At 39.5% G+C, this 17,039-nt stretch overlaps 1 protein-coding gene across 1 annotated transcript in view; it reads right to left on the reverse strand.

The window, feature by feature from the left end:
• LOC131952363 (uncharacterized) overlaps positions 1-17,039 on the reverse strand; it is a 45,407-nt gene that overhangs the window by 26,180 nt on the left and 2,188 nt on the right. Inside the window, exon 2 of the mRNA XM_059314976.1 lies at positions 10,982-11,138. Within this exon, the coding sequence (XP_059170959.1) occupies positions 10,982-11,138 (157 nt within the window). The remainder of the gene's footprint in view (positions 1-10,981; positions 11,139-17,039) is intronic.

Raw genomic sequence — 17,039 nt, forward strand, 5'->3', positions numbered from 1 at the left:
CAAGACAATTTTTTCTACACTAGACATTTTCTACACTAGACATTTTCTACACTAGACATTTTCTACACTAGACATTTTCTACACTAGACATTTTCTACACTAGACATTTTCTACACTAGACATTTTCTACACTAGGCATTTTCTACACTAGACATTTTCTACACTAGACATTTTCTACACTAGACATTTTCTACACTAGACATTTTCTACACTAGACATTTTCTACACTAGACATTTTCTACACTAGACATTTTCTACACTAGACATTTTCTACACTAGACATTTTCTACACTAGACATTTTCTACACTAGACATTTTCTACACTAGACATTTTCTACACTAGACATTTTCTACACTAGACATTTTCTACACTAGACATTTTCTACACTAGACATTTTCTACACTAGACATTTTCTACACTAGACATTTTCTACACTAGACATTTTCTACACTAGACATTTTCTACACTAGACATTTTCTAGACAAGACAGCGGTGTCTTCACAAATGCGCTTAGAAAAGACAGCTTTGTCTAAACAAGACAAGTGTGTCTAAACAAGACTACTGTCAAGACAAATTTGTCTTGAAAAGATATAAACTCAGTTTGACATCAGCAGTGATCACCATTTAGCTTTGGGATACAACATCCAGTTTTATAAGACAACATTTGACTAGTCTGGACTAAGCTGACCTGTCTATGCCAAGTTCAAGAAAATGATATAAAGACAAGATCTTGCAGACCTGGGTCACTGTGACCTCTACAAACGTCACATTTCTCAGAAGCCTCAGCCGGTACCTGCTAATTGACCTAATTAGTTTCTGATTCACCGAACCTACAAACTTCTCCCCCGAGTTCAAACAACAGAGCATCCCTTCCCTCATCAACGTAATCGAATTTGTTTCTGATTTTTTTTCTAGCGCACCCTGTTTCACGTCAGCTTATTTTTCCTGGAGAATTTTTTTTTTATTCCTCATCGACACGTTTTATCTGCACACCGTGTGTTGTAATCTTAGAAACTTTTAGCACTCAATGTGTAGTTTTGATTGGGTCATGTGACACAGAGCAGGGAGTGTGTGGTGAGGTCATTTACCGTTTTTTAGAGTTAGTGAACTTCTTTTTAATATACGACATGGTCGGGGGAGATAGTGCACAGCGAACTCCGAAGGTTTTAATGGTCGGTGAATAAAAATTACCACAACTCCGAAGATCTTACTTTCAGTTAGGTACTCATTCGAGCTAAGTGGACTCAGCGAGTTCTACGAACCGACTGCGAGAATGGTTCTAAAGACAATTATGTGCGTTCTATCATTCTTGAATGACGAATTGATAATATAAGCTGTTATATGTTATAAGATGACTTACAAGTTACAATATAGCTTACACGTTCTATTATACTTTAAAGAAATATCAGCCTAGTACTTAGGTTGACAAGCTTTTTGAAGTTTCATAAGACAAAGGTGTCCAATTTTAAGAATTCTCATAACTTTCCCAACTTCTAGAAGTTTTATTGATAGATCTTTAGAAGATGAACGAAACAGCTGCTGTCTGCTACCGATTCACGCACTAAACCCTGGCTATGTACACACCGCACACAACTTTGCTGTTATCACCCTAGTGCATTGTTGTTGCCACGGTTACCTAAAGTCAGGGATGAATTCCTGACTTCATAATTCATGGTGGCGTCAATGAAGTAATCTTGGTGTCAGATTGTTAGCGGTCAAAGGTGAAAACCAGTGACCTTGATCTACCGTAAGGTCACGAACAGATTTGACTGGTGTGAGTGGTATCAGTTGGTTCAAATCTCAGGTGGTCACACGACGTCACGTGCTATTATGGGATAGTGTGTGACGTCTTATCAACGCCGCCGTCAAACCACTAGCGACGTCACAATACGATCTACTTGTATCTGCCCAGCGGCTAATGAATCGGGACGTCTGCTGTAGTAATACATCATGAACCACTGGACGTCTGCTGCTGTAGTTAATCCTAATCCAGGCAATCGCTGGTTTTACCCCAGGCTCTCTGATGTTTTTTTCTTCTATTTTTATTGCCGTCATGAGAAATTCGTTCACTCTTGCTTGGATAAATAACATTGATGGGCTGATGTCACTCACTGATATACGGATGTCACAAACTTATAAAAGGATGTCACAAACTTATATAAGGATGTCACAAACTTATATAAGGATGTCACAAACTTATAAAAGGATGTCACAAACTTATATAAGAATGTCACAAACTTATATAAGGATGTCACAAACTTATATAAGGATGTCACAAACTTATATAAGGATGTCACAAACTTATATAAGGATGTCACAAACTTATATAAGGATGTCACAAACTTATATTCGGATGTCACAAACTTATATAAGGATGTCACAAACTAACAGACGGACGTAACTGGGGCACACAGGATCGTTAACATATTGTCATACAACTTTTGAAGTTCTTGTCATTCTCGTGCCTCTGTCGCCTGATGAGACAGTTGTCGTTAATTGACAGTCTGTAGTCTGGCACAATCAGACAGACTGATAAAACTGACGGACAGACTGACACTGACACCACAGACTGACACTGACACGACAGACTGACACGACAGACTGACACGACAGACTGACACGACAGACTGACACGACAGACTGACACGACAGACTGACACGACAGACTGACACGACAGACTGACACGACAGACTGACACGACAGACTGACACGACAGACTGACACGACAGACTGACACTGACACGACAGATGTCACTGACACGACAGACTGACACTGACACGACAGACTGACACGAAAAACTGACAAGACAGACTGAGACGACAGACTGACAAAACTGACGGACGGACTGACAATACAGATCCTAACATAACAAACGAATGCTGACATACAAGCCTACCCTACTGACTGCAACATACTGACATAATACTAATAATACAGTAAGTACACACAGGGAAATTCCAAACAACTAAAAATAACAACAGAAAATAACCTGCTGGTTATTACAAAAATTCGCAGACAAATGTCTGGAATAATAATAAAAAACCATAAATCGAGAAATTTTAATAATTCACAAGCAATGAAAATCTTGTTCAATGACATCCAGCTATTGACATTTTTAAAAAACAATTGTATAACCAGAACTCAATCTGATGGTTTAAACGTTTAAAAATGTGGAAATTTCTGTTTTTTCTTTTTCGATCAAAGAATTTCAACATTAACAATTTATTACGAAAATTGATTTATAACAAGAATTAGGCTGTAAAATCGCCGTTTAAACGTTTTAGCCACGTTGGCTTTTCACGGATGACTGAACTGTTAGAGTTGCAAGAAAACTGGTCGTTTAAATCGATAACATTACTAGGTCTGGCGTTGAACAGTTAGCGCCCCTTAAGGGTAGTCTACCAGGGGAGATAAGTTTAATAGAAATTCAGGGGTAGACAACTGTGAAGTGAAAGAGTTACACATATTTAAAGAGATTTTAGGGGAAAAAGTCACAGGAAAAAAAATCACAGGAATAAAATCACAGGAAATAAAGTCACAGGCAAAAAAGTCATAAAAGTGTATTTGCATGGAATTCGTTGATACTTGTTATATATTGTATGCTATGTAAAAAATCATATGTACTTTTCATAATTTGAGGTTCGAAGTGAAATATTTATTAAAAACCATAAAGCTGTTACGTTTTATAAATATACTACTAAAATCCACAGCCATATTTATAAGCACCCAGAAACTTTTTTACAATTCTGTAAATCAAAATATTTCTTATTGCACTTGGGATTTTTTACTGCGACTTTTTGTTTCGAAAAAATTGTTCGAATGTCTGGTCACGTGGAAACCTTTTAAATGTCCGCAGACGATTCCAGAAAAACAAAAGTCGCCATTTTAACTGTGGATGGGGCTGTGGGTGAAGTCATCGGATAGGGTGACATTGTTTGGTCTGTTCACCGTCTGATTGGTCATTAACCCATTTTTTTTCTCACATGTTTCTTTTCAGCGTGTCCTAATTCTAGGTAATTGGACTAAATATGAAGGGATGGGGAGGGGGGGGGGGTATCAGCTGTGATAATTTTATTACAGATGTAAGTGTACAGGGGAAAAGGGAATAGGGGGGGGGGGTAAACAAAGTGTTGCAGGTCTGTGCCTGATGTTAAGAAACGCTAAAAATATCAGGTTGACTTTTGACCACATTCACAGCACTTGTAGTTGCTGTAGTCGTCCACAGTTAAAGATGGCGTGGTATGGTGGTAGCAGTAGATATTTTAAAAACATGCTAGGGTAAATAAAGGTGGAGGTGGGGAAGTCAAAGGTTGCTGTACTTAGGGTGCAGATGTGTGGTGGATGTTGTTGAATTCGTTACTTAAGAAACAGACCCTAATATGCTAATTAATTAACATTCTACCAATGTCTACCCATGCCTAAGGAAGGAAAGTTTGTTTCACATCATTATGACACGATGTTGAACGTCTCTAAATCTTTGATTTGAATTGTGTAGCGCACTCAGGGCGGTAAGATAAAAACTATTTCTGTAATTGAAGGGTCGGTCGATCAGAGAATTAAATAATCGATCTAGCTCTGGCATTGATTGATTGTGTGGCGAGGGAGGGGACAAAGGTGATTGTGGGAGATATGCTGTTTAGGGCTGCAACAGCATTGGCAATCAAGTGCAGGCGCATGTATCCTTTATATATATATATATATATATATATATATATATATATATATATATATATATATATATATATATATATATATATATATATATATATATATATACATATATACACCAAAGTTACCAAAGTTCAGTCAGCCTAAGGTCATTACCCCCTTGCCGCAATACCCCCGATCAATTATCCATAATGCCAGTCAAACACACTATGTGGGCCCATCAATAATCTCGTGACTTGCTATAATCAACAGTAGCGTGTGCCTCACCCTCCCGTGTCCACTGGCGTGTCTACCCCCGGGCCTTTCCCTGTGTCTGCTCCATTTCTCCCCGGAGACTTTCGACAAAACGGTTTCTGGGGGTCCCGAACATTCGAAACCTTGACCTCAAGGTCAGACAACCAATCCAGCTAGAAAGTGGCTAGCAGACTGTATCCAGAAACAAGGGCGATCACTCTCTGACAGTTTGACAGGAAAAGGGGGCGCTGATCGGTGCGTGTATCTGTGAGATGTTTAATGGATAAACGGATCTCATTTGTCCGGGTAATAGTACCAGGTGTATGGGTATTGTCACGTCTGTTTCCGTTTCCATGGTTACGGTAATACTCCGGTGAGTAGTAAACTGTCGCAGGTTTTGCTAGGAAGAAAACAATGACCTTTTTACAGTTCTGTTGTTGTTTTTTGTTGGTTGTGGAGGTGATGATGGTGTTTTTGTCGTTGATTAATGTTTGTTTGTTGTGTTTGTGTTTGTGAAAGCAGAATCTCCCGACCCCCCACACAGGTCATGTACTGGCTACCCTCACATCTCCCCCACATAGGTCATGTACTGGCTACCCTCACATCTCCCCCACACTAGTCATGTACTGGCTACCCTCACATCTCCTCCCCCACACTAGTCATGTAGTGGCTACCCTCACATCTCCCCCACACTAGTCATGTAGTGGCTACCCTCACATCTCCCCCACACTAGTCATGTACTGGCTACCCTCACATCTCCCCCACACTAGTCATGGATTGGCTACCCTCACATCTCCCCCACACTAGTCATGTACTGGCTACCCTCACATCTCCCCCACACAGGTCATGTAGTGGCTACCCTAACATCTCCCCCACACTAGTCATGTACTGGCTACCCTCACATCTCCCCCACACAGGTCATGTACTGGCTACCCTCACATCTCCCCCACACTAGTCATGTACTGGCTACCCTCACATCTATCCCACACAGGTCATGTACTGGCTACCCTCACATCACCCCTCCCCCCACACAGGTCATGTACTGGCTACCCTCACATCTCCCCCACACTAGTCATGTACTGGCTACCCTCACATCTCCCCCACACTAGTCATGTACTGGCTACCCTCACATCTCCCCCACACAGGTCATGTAGTGGCTACCCTAACATCTCCCCCACACTAGTCATGTACTGGCTACCCTCACATCTCCCCCACACAGGTCATGTACTGGCTACCCTCACATCTCCCCCACACTAGTCATGTACTGGCTACCCTCACATCTCCTCCCCCCACACTAGTCATGTACTGGCTACCCTCACATCTCCCCCACACAGGTCATGTACTGGCTACCCTCACATCTCCCCCACACTAGTCATGTACTGGCTACCCTCACATCTCCCCCACACTAGTCATGTACTGGCTACCCTCACATCTCCCCCACACAGGTCATGTACTGGCTACCCTCACATCTCGCCCCACTAGTCACGTACTGGCTACCCTCACATCTCCCCCACACAAGTCATGTACTGGCTACCCTCACATCTCCCCCACACAAGTCATGTACTGGCTACCCTCACATCTCGCCCCACTAGTCACGTACTGGCTACCCTCACATCTCCCCCACACAGGTCATGTACTGGCTACCCTCACATCTCCCCCACACAGGTCATGTACTGGCTACCCTCACATCTCCCCCACACAGGTCATGTACTGGCTACCCTCACATCTCCTCCCCCACACTAGTCATGTACTGGCTACCCTCACATCTCCCCCACACAGGTCATGTACTGGCTACCCTCACATCTCCCCCACACTAGTCATGTACTGGCTACCCTCACATCTCCCCCACACAAGTCATGTACTGGCTACCCTCACATCTCCCCCACACTAGTCATGTACTGGCTACCCTCACATCTCCCCCACACAGGTCATGTACTGGCTACCCTCACATCTCCCCCACACAGGTCATGTACTGGCTACCCTCACATCTCCCCCACACAGGTCATGTACTGGCTACCCTCACATCTCTCCCCACACTAGTCATGTACTGGCTACCCTCACATCTCCTCCACACAGGTCATGTAGTGGCTACCCTCACATCTCCCCCACACTAGTCATGTACTGGCTACCCACCAAAACTCTTCTCAACACCTGGCAAGTTGCTCCCCCCTGACAAGTCAACGATATAGCCCAGAGTTCGACCAACAATTTTCCGTAACTCAGTTAGACAACTCTGTTACAGTTATCTTCCCTTGTTTAGTTAACAGTAAAGGAAAAACCCAGAAAAGTGTTGAAGAAAAAAATCAGGGAATAATTAGATCAAACAAACATAGTCACGGCCGTTGGATGAAAGTTGAATCTAAATTTAAACCTGCTTCAAAAGAAAAGAGTCGAGGAGGGGTGAGGGGGTGAGTTCAGGGCTATTTCTTTTTTTTTCTGCTAGAGGTCCAGACAAGCACTTATCCCAGACTAGCTAGAGTTTCTTTCAGGCATTTCTCCTGGGAGGGCGCGGTTCGCCCAAAAAGCACGTCCACTGCACCCCTCCTTACCTCCCCCACCCCAACCCCGCCCGGAAGTAAATGCTTGAAAGCCACACTGTCCTGCCACTAACTACAGACTTGGAAAAAAGTGTTAACTCTGTTTCTAGAATAGCTGCTTGCACGGGTGGAAACGCTGCAATCAAGAGGGATAAATAAATTCAGTGTAGCTTTTTTCACCTCACCTTTTTATTTATTTTTAGCGTTTTTTTTTTATTTTGTTTTAAATTATAAAATCTCTGACGTAAAGTTTGTAAACTATCTAGGCCCAGACAACAATTTTGTCTTGTTTTTACTGTGTGTGTCTGTGTCTGTCTGTGTCTGTCTGTGTCTGTATGTGTCTGTGTGTGTATGCCTGTGTGTGTTTGTGTGTGTTTGTCTTTGTGTGCCTGTGTGTGTGTGTGTTTGTCTTTGTGTGCCTGTGTGTGTGTGTGTCTGTGTCTGTGTGTCTGCCTGTGAGTCTGCCTGTGTGCCTGCCTGTGTGTCTGCCTGTGTGTCTGTATGTGTGTCTGTGTGTCTGTTGTCTGTGTGTATGTGTGTATATATATATATATATATATATATATATATATATATATATATATATATATATATATATATATATATATATATATATATATATATATATATATATATATATATATATATATATATATATATATATATATATATATATATATATATATATATATATATATATATATATATATATATATAGTTCTGCATCAACCTATCTGTAAGGTACCACTACTTGTGTGTTTATTAAGCAGCTAATACCCGACATGGACGTCTAACAAAGGAACTAATAACCCTGAACCCAACTCTAACTTTAAACTTAACACCAACCACAGTGATATACCTATACGAGGCTTCTAACAATGATTTTGTCCCCTTCCCTAACATGGATCCCCCCCCCCCCCCCCCACCACACCCCTCCCTTTGATGTAAGGTGTACCCAACATCACCTTTTTCTTACGTTTGCCACCCAACAGCTGAATGAAGGACATCACTTCACAAAAAGTATGAGCACGCTTGTTTGTCGTCTGCTAGCAATCGATGTAGCGCGCGTGACTCTACTTCACCTAATTCGTGATTTCCTTCTTCATAACAATGGCCAGACTAATCGCCAGACAAATGTCAGACAAATGTCAGACTAATCGCCACACAAACCCCACACAGACTAATCGCCACACAAACCCCACACAGACTAATCGCCACACAAACCCCACACAGGCTAATCGCCACACAAACCCCACACAGACTAATCGCCACACAAACCCCACACAGACTAATCGCCACACAAACCCCACACAGACTAATCGCCACACAAACCCCACACAGACTAATCGCCACAAAAACCCCACACAGACTAATCGCCACAAAAACCCCAGTACAGGCTAATCGCCACACAAACCACCATACAGGCTAATCGCCACACAAACCACCATACAGGCTAATCGCCACACAAACCACCATACAGGCTAATCGCCACACAAACCACCATACAGGCTAATCGCCACACAAACCACCATACAGGCTAATCGCCACACAAACCACCATACAGGCTAATCGCCACACAAACCCTCATACAGGCTAATCGCCACACAAACCCTCATACAGGCTAATCGCCACACAAACCCTCATACAGGCTAATAGCCGAACAGTTCGATCTTGTTGAAAATAAGTTGATATTTCTGTTTTTGGATATTCAAATTACATTTGCTAATTAGTTTTAGTAACGTTTCATAAATAAATTTCTAAAATAGTATAGTGAAAATTTAAAAAAAATGATTCGACAGAAGTTAAATAATTCATTCTGGTTTCAATATCATGAATTGTCTATAAATAGCGATAAAAAATAATCATGAACGTTTTAATATGATGAAAATTACTTCAAAATTTTCAATGGACACGAGCGAGAAAAGTCTCAAAGGTATTTGAGAGGTGTATAAATTCATTTAAAAATCATGCACAGCGTAGTTACAATTAATATGGTTATAAAATCCTGTCTGTCTGGTTTTTTTCGGACTTTACTAAAGATTGGATGTATTTGATGTTTATAATATTTTCGGTAACTAAATAAAAATTAAAAAAAAAGCAAAAACAATTTGGTTTTCACGTGTAATGGCGACATAAACAATGGCATCCTGCTATTGGATAGGCCGCCATTGATTTTATTGTACACATTGTAAGCTAAAAATAGAAAACTAGGTCATGGGGTTTTAAATTTGCATATTTATTTAAAAACTTGATCTGCAAAGTTTTGTAAACAAATAGTTATCGATCACTAAGTTACTGTCCAGCCAATCAATATTTGTCTTACGAAAGTGAAACATCCGGTTATAACTTAGGCTTGATGAAAATAAATAGAAATGTAGCCTTAAACTCAACAAATTATTTTCAAGTTCTCTGGATTTGCAACTTTTATAGCATTTATTCTAAAAATATAAAATTTCTAAATTAATTTTAGGCTTAAGTTTTTATTTATTTATTTTTTTTACGGTCTAAATCTAAAAAGCACGTTTTTATTCCATGACAACAACATTATGGAAGGAATCTCGTCAACTCGCTCGCCTCCATTAGCGTTTTTAAAACAAAAATTTCATGCAATTCTGGAAAATTCCTTCAAATCTAAATTTGGTAACAATTGTTTAAAATGTTTTTCTGTCTATATCAAGTGGAATGAAATGACATTATAAGAATACGTTTACAATAGATATTTGTGTGGTTATGATGTTTTGATGTAGTGGACTCTGATGGTTGATGTTTTATAGTTATTTTCTGTGGCTGGTGGAGTGGTGTGTCAATAACTGTTGATGTGATGTTGTGTAGATAATGTATCAAAGTTGTGTGTATGTTAGATAGCTCTTTTCTATTGCGTACAATTGATGATGTGTACTTTATGTTTAAAGTTGTACGAGTTATGATGTTTTGAACTTTGTAAAAACAATGTTTTACTAATTATGATGTTTGAACTTTATATTTGATTAATGTTGAACTAATTATGTTGTCTGGAGCTTTTATTCAAGGCTGTAAATTATGAAGTCTGTAGTTTCTATTCAATGCTGTATTTATTATGTTGTCTGTAGTTTCTATTCAATGCTGTATTTATGATGATGTCTGTAGTTTACATCAGTGATACACCCATTCAAAGAATCTTTAAATAAACCATGCACAGCTTTGGAAGGGGGTGGTCTAGCGTCAGATACAACACAATCTACGGACATGTCGCGGTTTGTTTATCTAAATTAAAATTATTATTTTTTAAAGATATCTCACTAAAACTAGGAAATTTGTACCATAAAAAGTTGTATAAACATTTATTTCTGTTGCTTCCTGGTCCACAGATCACGTGACCGTTTAAGCAGTAGCCTTGACCCTGATCTAGGCTGACACGCGTGACCTTTACGGTGACCCTTGTTGGAGTAATTCAATTAGTCTATTCATCTCTAGTTGTCTAGAAACACATCCCATCTTTCGATATTTTTTCTCACGTCCTCACAAGTCTACGACCTCTGTGACACGATGACGTGTATTACCTGATGACCTATGTGACCTGATGACCTGTGTGACCTGATGACCTTGGCGATCTTATCTCCTATCTGACCTTGGAGACAGGATGACCTTGGTAACCTCATGACCTTTGTGACTTGATGACCTTGGTGACCTGATAACCTTGATGACTTGATCTGTGACCTTCTCACGTTGTTGATAGAATGACCTTCATGATATGATGACTTATGTGAAATGTTGACCTGAAGACCTATGTGACCTGATGACCTACGTGACCTGATGACCTATGTGACCTGATGACCTATGTGACCTGATGACCATTTGACCTGATGACCTGTGTGGACGGAAGACGTGTGTGACCTTGAACACAAATCCCACTTTCAACATTTGGAATGGTCAGGTCATTATCTGCGTTTCAAAGCACACTCATCGAGACTCGTAGACGTGTCATCAAAATGTCATCAAGATGTCATCAAAATCTTTTCCAGACATCTGCATGGGGTGACATCAGTGCAGACGTGTTATCGTCTGCAATATTTGCCCGTCTCATGACCCGTCTGCATGCAAATGCCGTCGTCTGACGTCATAGCGCCCGAGGAGTCAAGTTTAACGCCATTTAAATCAACTTGGGCGCGAACCAAGCGAGACTCAAATACCGGAGGTGTGTGAGTAGGGGGGGGGTGTAAATCTAATTTTAGTTAATTGTATTGATTTTTTGTATAAAACGGGAAACTCCGGAAGGTATTGGGAATAAACGTGTTAAAATTGACGTTTTGGGGAGGTTGGATTTATCTTTTGATAATGTTGAATTCGCCTTCAGATGATGTTAAATGAACATTTTGAAAAGATTAAATTTACCTATTGATACGTTTAAATTTATCTTTTGATGAGGTTAATTGTAACTTTTGATCAAACTAAATTACCTTTGGATGGGATTATGTTAACCTTTTAATGAGATTAAATCGACAACCATCCCCTAACGACAATATTGTAAGGCTTGCAGAAATGATACTTGGGCCAGGTCATCACGGGGTAAAGATTTCATTTGATGATACACTTATTACGTCATCAGTACACGAAACAAATCGGGTTTTCCGGAGTGCTAATCCACGAGGACACGTTTCCATAAGTTGATGTTCGGCTCATGTAAAAAGCATGTAATTAAGTACAGTATATTTGCCTGTTCCAATGATTAATGTTCAGGTTTAAGGTTAGCTTTCATGTCATTAGACTAAGGACTGAGGTTAGTGTTTATACCACAGCTAGTGAAGTGATGTTAAATACAAAATGTATCAAAAACATCGTGTAAACTATTCCTCCATTTTGAAACCCTGCAGTCCTGCTTAGTTCCAAACATACACGTACACAGTTTTATTTAAACTATCACTTCTCTAGTACACAATATGCTAAACATTTAAGTCATGACTATACTGTTTTATTGCATGATTAGGTACTGATCTGTATTGGACTAGTGTAGGGTTAAGTACTGGACCACAATGGACTAGTGCAGGATAAAGTACTGGACCACAATGGACTAGTGCTGGATTAAGTGGTGGACCACACTGGACTACTGCAGGATAAAGTACTGGACCACAATGGACTAGTGCTGGATTAATTGGTGGACCACACTGGACCACTGCAGGATAAAGTAGTGGGCTACATTGAACTAGTACAGGATTAAGTGGTGGGCCACAGTGGACTAGTACAAGATTAAGTGGTGGGCCACATTGAACTAGTGCAGGATTAAGTGGTGGGCCACAGTGGACTAGTACAAGATTAAGTGGTGGGCCACATTGAACTAGTGCAGGATTAAGTGGTGGGCCACAGTGGACTAGTGCAGGATTAAGTGGTGGGCCACATTGAACTAGGACATCATATAGTGGAGGACCACATTGATCACACGATAGAGTTATGAAACAACCCTGAAAACGGCGCTATTTTTCCAGCCATGTTCTTCCCATTAGCTGCAACCCTTATATGGAAGCAGCCTCTAGCTTTGGCGATAAGAATTGACTTTTCTGTCCTCACGTTTAAAGGGTTTTCCTGCACATTTTCAAATTTAGACGGCCATCTGGCCACGGGCTAAGAACGTCAAGGGCGCCTTCGTTACCAGGGCAAACAATCACATCAAGACATTTTTAAAACACGGAATGGTGATCTTATTTTTTTTTAAATTAGCAACATTTTTGGCTTCACTCACTGACGTCAGTCAGATAACCACACAGTAACAACACACACTAATACACCCACCAACCACACACACGCGCGCACTAAACACACACACTAACCACACACACTAACCACACGCACTAACCAGACATTACCTGATTACATTGGCCTTGTACTAAGGCAGACATTACCTGATTACATTGGCCTTGTACTAAGGCAGACATTACCTGATTACATCGGCCTTGCACTAAGGCAGACATTACCAACAATGTAAAACGCCCTGACAAGCGTATTCCCATCATGCAAATTAACAACATGCGCAGTGGCAGCAATGCGCATGTTAATGCATGTTCCGGCGTGCGCTTACATATCCGCTCGTGGCTGATTATTTATGCTGATTCGGGCAATTTACTTGTCAATTCTTGATTTTGAAAAAAAAAAAATTTCTAAATGATTATTTGTTTATCCAGTTTTTTTTAAATGTATTTGGCGAGTATTTACATGTATATCAATGTTTTTCTCTTTTCTTACCCATATATCTGAACTCTTGAAAACGGAGAAAGCCGGTAATTATGCTAATGATGTTCTCATTGTCTTTGCTAATTACTTATTTCCAACGTCCCATCTACAACAGCTTATCCCTATTAAATTTCCAATCATTATGTTTGATGTAAATTGTGTTCACATTTCAAAGATTGAATACATGAAAGTTATTAAAGCAAGTTCCCATGGAGCTAAAGACCTCGATATATGAAGGGTTGATGTGGTCAACACTATAACCGGTCGTCTTTTCATTCCCTAACGTGAATTAGGTACCAATTAGTGCTGAGTGGACTCAGTGACGTTCTACTGACCTTAACCCGGATTTAAACTTTTGGGTTAGCAGGTTAGCAGTAGTCTAGCGTACTACCTCTTGGCCACGCCGCTACCTTAAGAACTATGGCGTCGTTATAATACATCAAGTATAACAAAGCTAATGAGACTGTCTTCTTACCGCGCTAAAACATCTAGACAGTAGGAGTTGCTTATCTTAATTTAACAATCCAGCATTTTTCTAGCGGTATAGCTACGTAAATCAGTAAGAACAGTTAGAGAAAAAAAAGTTAACATATTGGTTCTGTTTTATATGTTAGTTGGCTCACTTAGACTTATTTTTAAAATTTGTCTTTTTCGCTGGTGAAAGAGCGGGAGAAATTGTGTTTCTCTTGGCCTTTGCCAACAAAGATGGGTGCGAAAAGGTCGCAGGAAGAGGTAATCAATAAATGATAATTCAAAGAAAGACTTGTGCAGTGATACGAGTTACCGTCCCTGTCATGTGGTATGAGCCCCAGTCTTAACGTGAACCTGTTCCTTTAATCTGATCTAGACTCTTCCATTTACAAGTGACGCGGGATAGATGGAAATATAAGGGGGACAATCTAGTTTTTCTACATAAATGAACGCTGGGATTAACATACAATTTTATATTAAAGTACATTAGAGCTTCACTTAAAAGTTACTACCCGCTTTAGGAAAATTGCAATTTAAATTTTTTAATTTTTTTTTTACAATTTTAATGTTGGATAAATTAAATAATAAATGTTAGATGAAATTCGTAACAGATGTTGGATGAATTACGTGACAGATATTAGATGAATTACGTAACAGATATTAGATGAATTACGTAACAGATATTAGATGAATTACGTGACAGATATTGGATGAATTACGTGACAGATATTGGATGAATTACGTGACAGATATTGGATGAATTACGTGACAGATGTTGGATGAATTACGTGACAGATATTGGATGAATTACGTGACAGATATTGGATGAATTACGTGACAGATATTGGATGAATTACTTGACAGATGTTAGATGAATTACGTGACAGATATTGGATGAATTACGTGACAGATATTGGATGAATTACTTGACAGATGTTAGATGAATTACGTGACAGATATTGGATGAATTACGTGACAGATATTGGATGAATTACTTGACAGATGTTAGATGAATTACGTGACAGATGTTAGATGAATTACGTGACAGATATTGGATGAATTACTTGACAGATGTTAGATGAATTACGTGACAGATGTTAGATGAATTACGTGACAGATATTGGATGAATTACTTGACAGATGTTAGATGAATTACGTGACAAAGTGTGCATCAGCAAATTTCCATATTTGATTATCATCTTAATTTTTCTTTCGTTCAACTCAAAAATGTGAAATTTTTATTGTAAATCTACAAACAGATGAAATCAAATAGAATAATTAGATTTAAAACCTTAATTCTATTTAAACAATCGAGTTTATTTTTAAATAATTGGAATAAATATTCTAAAGAAAAGGATTGTGGCAATGTCACTTGATAAATACCCCTTTACCTTCATTTGTTCCCATTTGTGGGCAAATCTTTTTACACACCAAAAGTGAAAAACTGTATTAGCACATCCAACAGACAGTGGATTAACAAAGACAAACAAAGTTGTCTTTCATTTAATTAACTTTGTCTTTGTTTAATTAGTCCGTCTCGAGGACACCGATATTAAAGTCTAGGGAAAGGTTCTCAAAAATGTGAAATGTCTAAACCCCATATTTTTTTTCTTAATTTTACCCATTTTCAAGTTCAATTAAAATATGTGATACTGTAGGAAATATTTGATATTGTGTGTTTCAATTTTTAGAAAAATGATGTGGTGTTACAAAATAAAGGTGTTACCATAATCATGTGTGTTAAATTTCAGTGGTAGGACGAGTCAAATTTCAGTTATTTGTGTTAAATATAATTTATCAGTGTAAAATGTCAGTATGTGTCAGTCATTTGTGTTTGGCAGGATCGGTAAGATTCACGAGATTCGATATTTTAACGGAATTAGAACTGTGATCACCTTATCCTAATGAACTAGAGGCAGACAAAAGCAATGCATTTTGTGGTCACGTCCGTAGAGATATTACCCTAACCCTGGTTCTAATAATCAACCTAATTATCAGTCTCAAACATTAGCCCGTCGTGATTAATTTAACCTTGAAGCTAACCTTAACAAAATGTTTTCTTTGGCCAAAATGAAAGCATCTATAGATCTATATATAATTCTCTTCTTAGAGACGATAGAAAACACCAAGCTGTAAGCGCGCTCCCTACCGCCCCCACCACTACATGGTGTGGTGAGCTGTGGTTCACGATAAATGTTTACAATCGTAGAGCCGGGTTTAGTGACGGCTATTAGGGGCTGATACTTTATTTTGAAACGATTTTAAGCTTAGGGGAGGTAACTAAGAGGAGTTTACTTTCACGGGGGTGGTTAGGGGTTGGGGAAAGGAGGGGGGGGGGGTATCGTAATTTAGATATTTAAACTAAAGGTGTATTTTTTCATATTTATATAAAACAAGCCGACCCGCGGTGTATCATACGCCGCTATTTAGTTGTTGTATTTTCTACTTTTCAGTAATTCATAATTTGTGAATTCGACAGTACCAATGCTGCCATTGAAAATATTTGCTTAAAAACACTACCCCCCCCCCCCCCCACGTGAAAGCAGCCTCCTGTTAGTTACCTTCTCTAAGTTTAAAATCGGTTCTAACTAAATTATCTGCCCCTAATAGCCGTCACCAAACCCGCTCTACGATTTTAAAATGTAAATAATTAGCGTGAACCACAGCTCACGAAACCATGTGAGGTAGGGGGGGGGTGGTAGCGATAGAGAGGAAGAGGGGACTGCAAGGCGCGCTTGCAGCTTGTTTTCTAACGTCTCCCAGAAGAGAATTATATAGATACGAGCCGCCCCGCGGCGTATCATACGCCGCAATTTAGTTGTTTTATTTTCTACTTTTCAGTAATTCATAATTTGTGAATTCGACAGTACAAATGCTGCCATTGAAAATATTTGCTTTAAAACACTAACCCCCCTCCCTTTCCCC

Source organism: Physella acuta, unplaced genomic scaffold (assembly GCF_028476545.2).
Source record: "Physella acuta isolate Inbredline_101_S28 unplaced genomic scaffold, ASM2847654v3 ptg000870l, whole genome shotgun sequence".
NCBI classification, from domain to species: Eukaryota; Metazoa; Mollusca; class Gastropoda; family Physidae; genus Physella; species Physella acuta.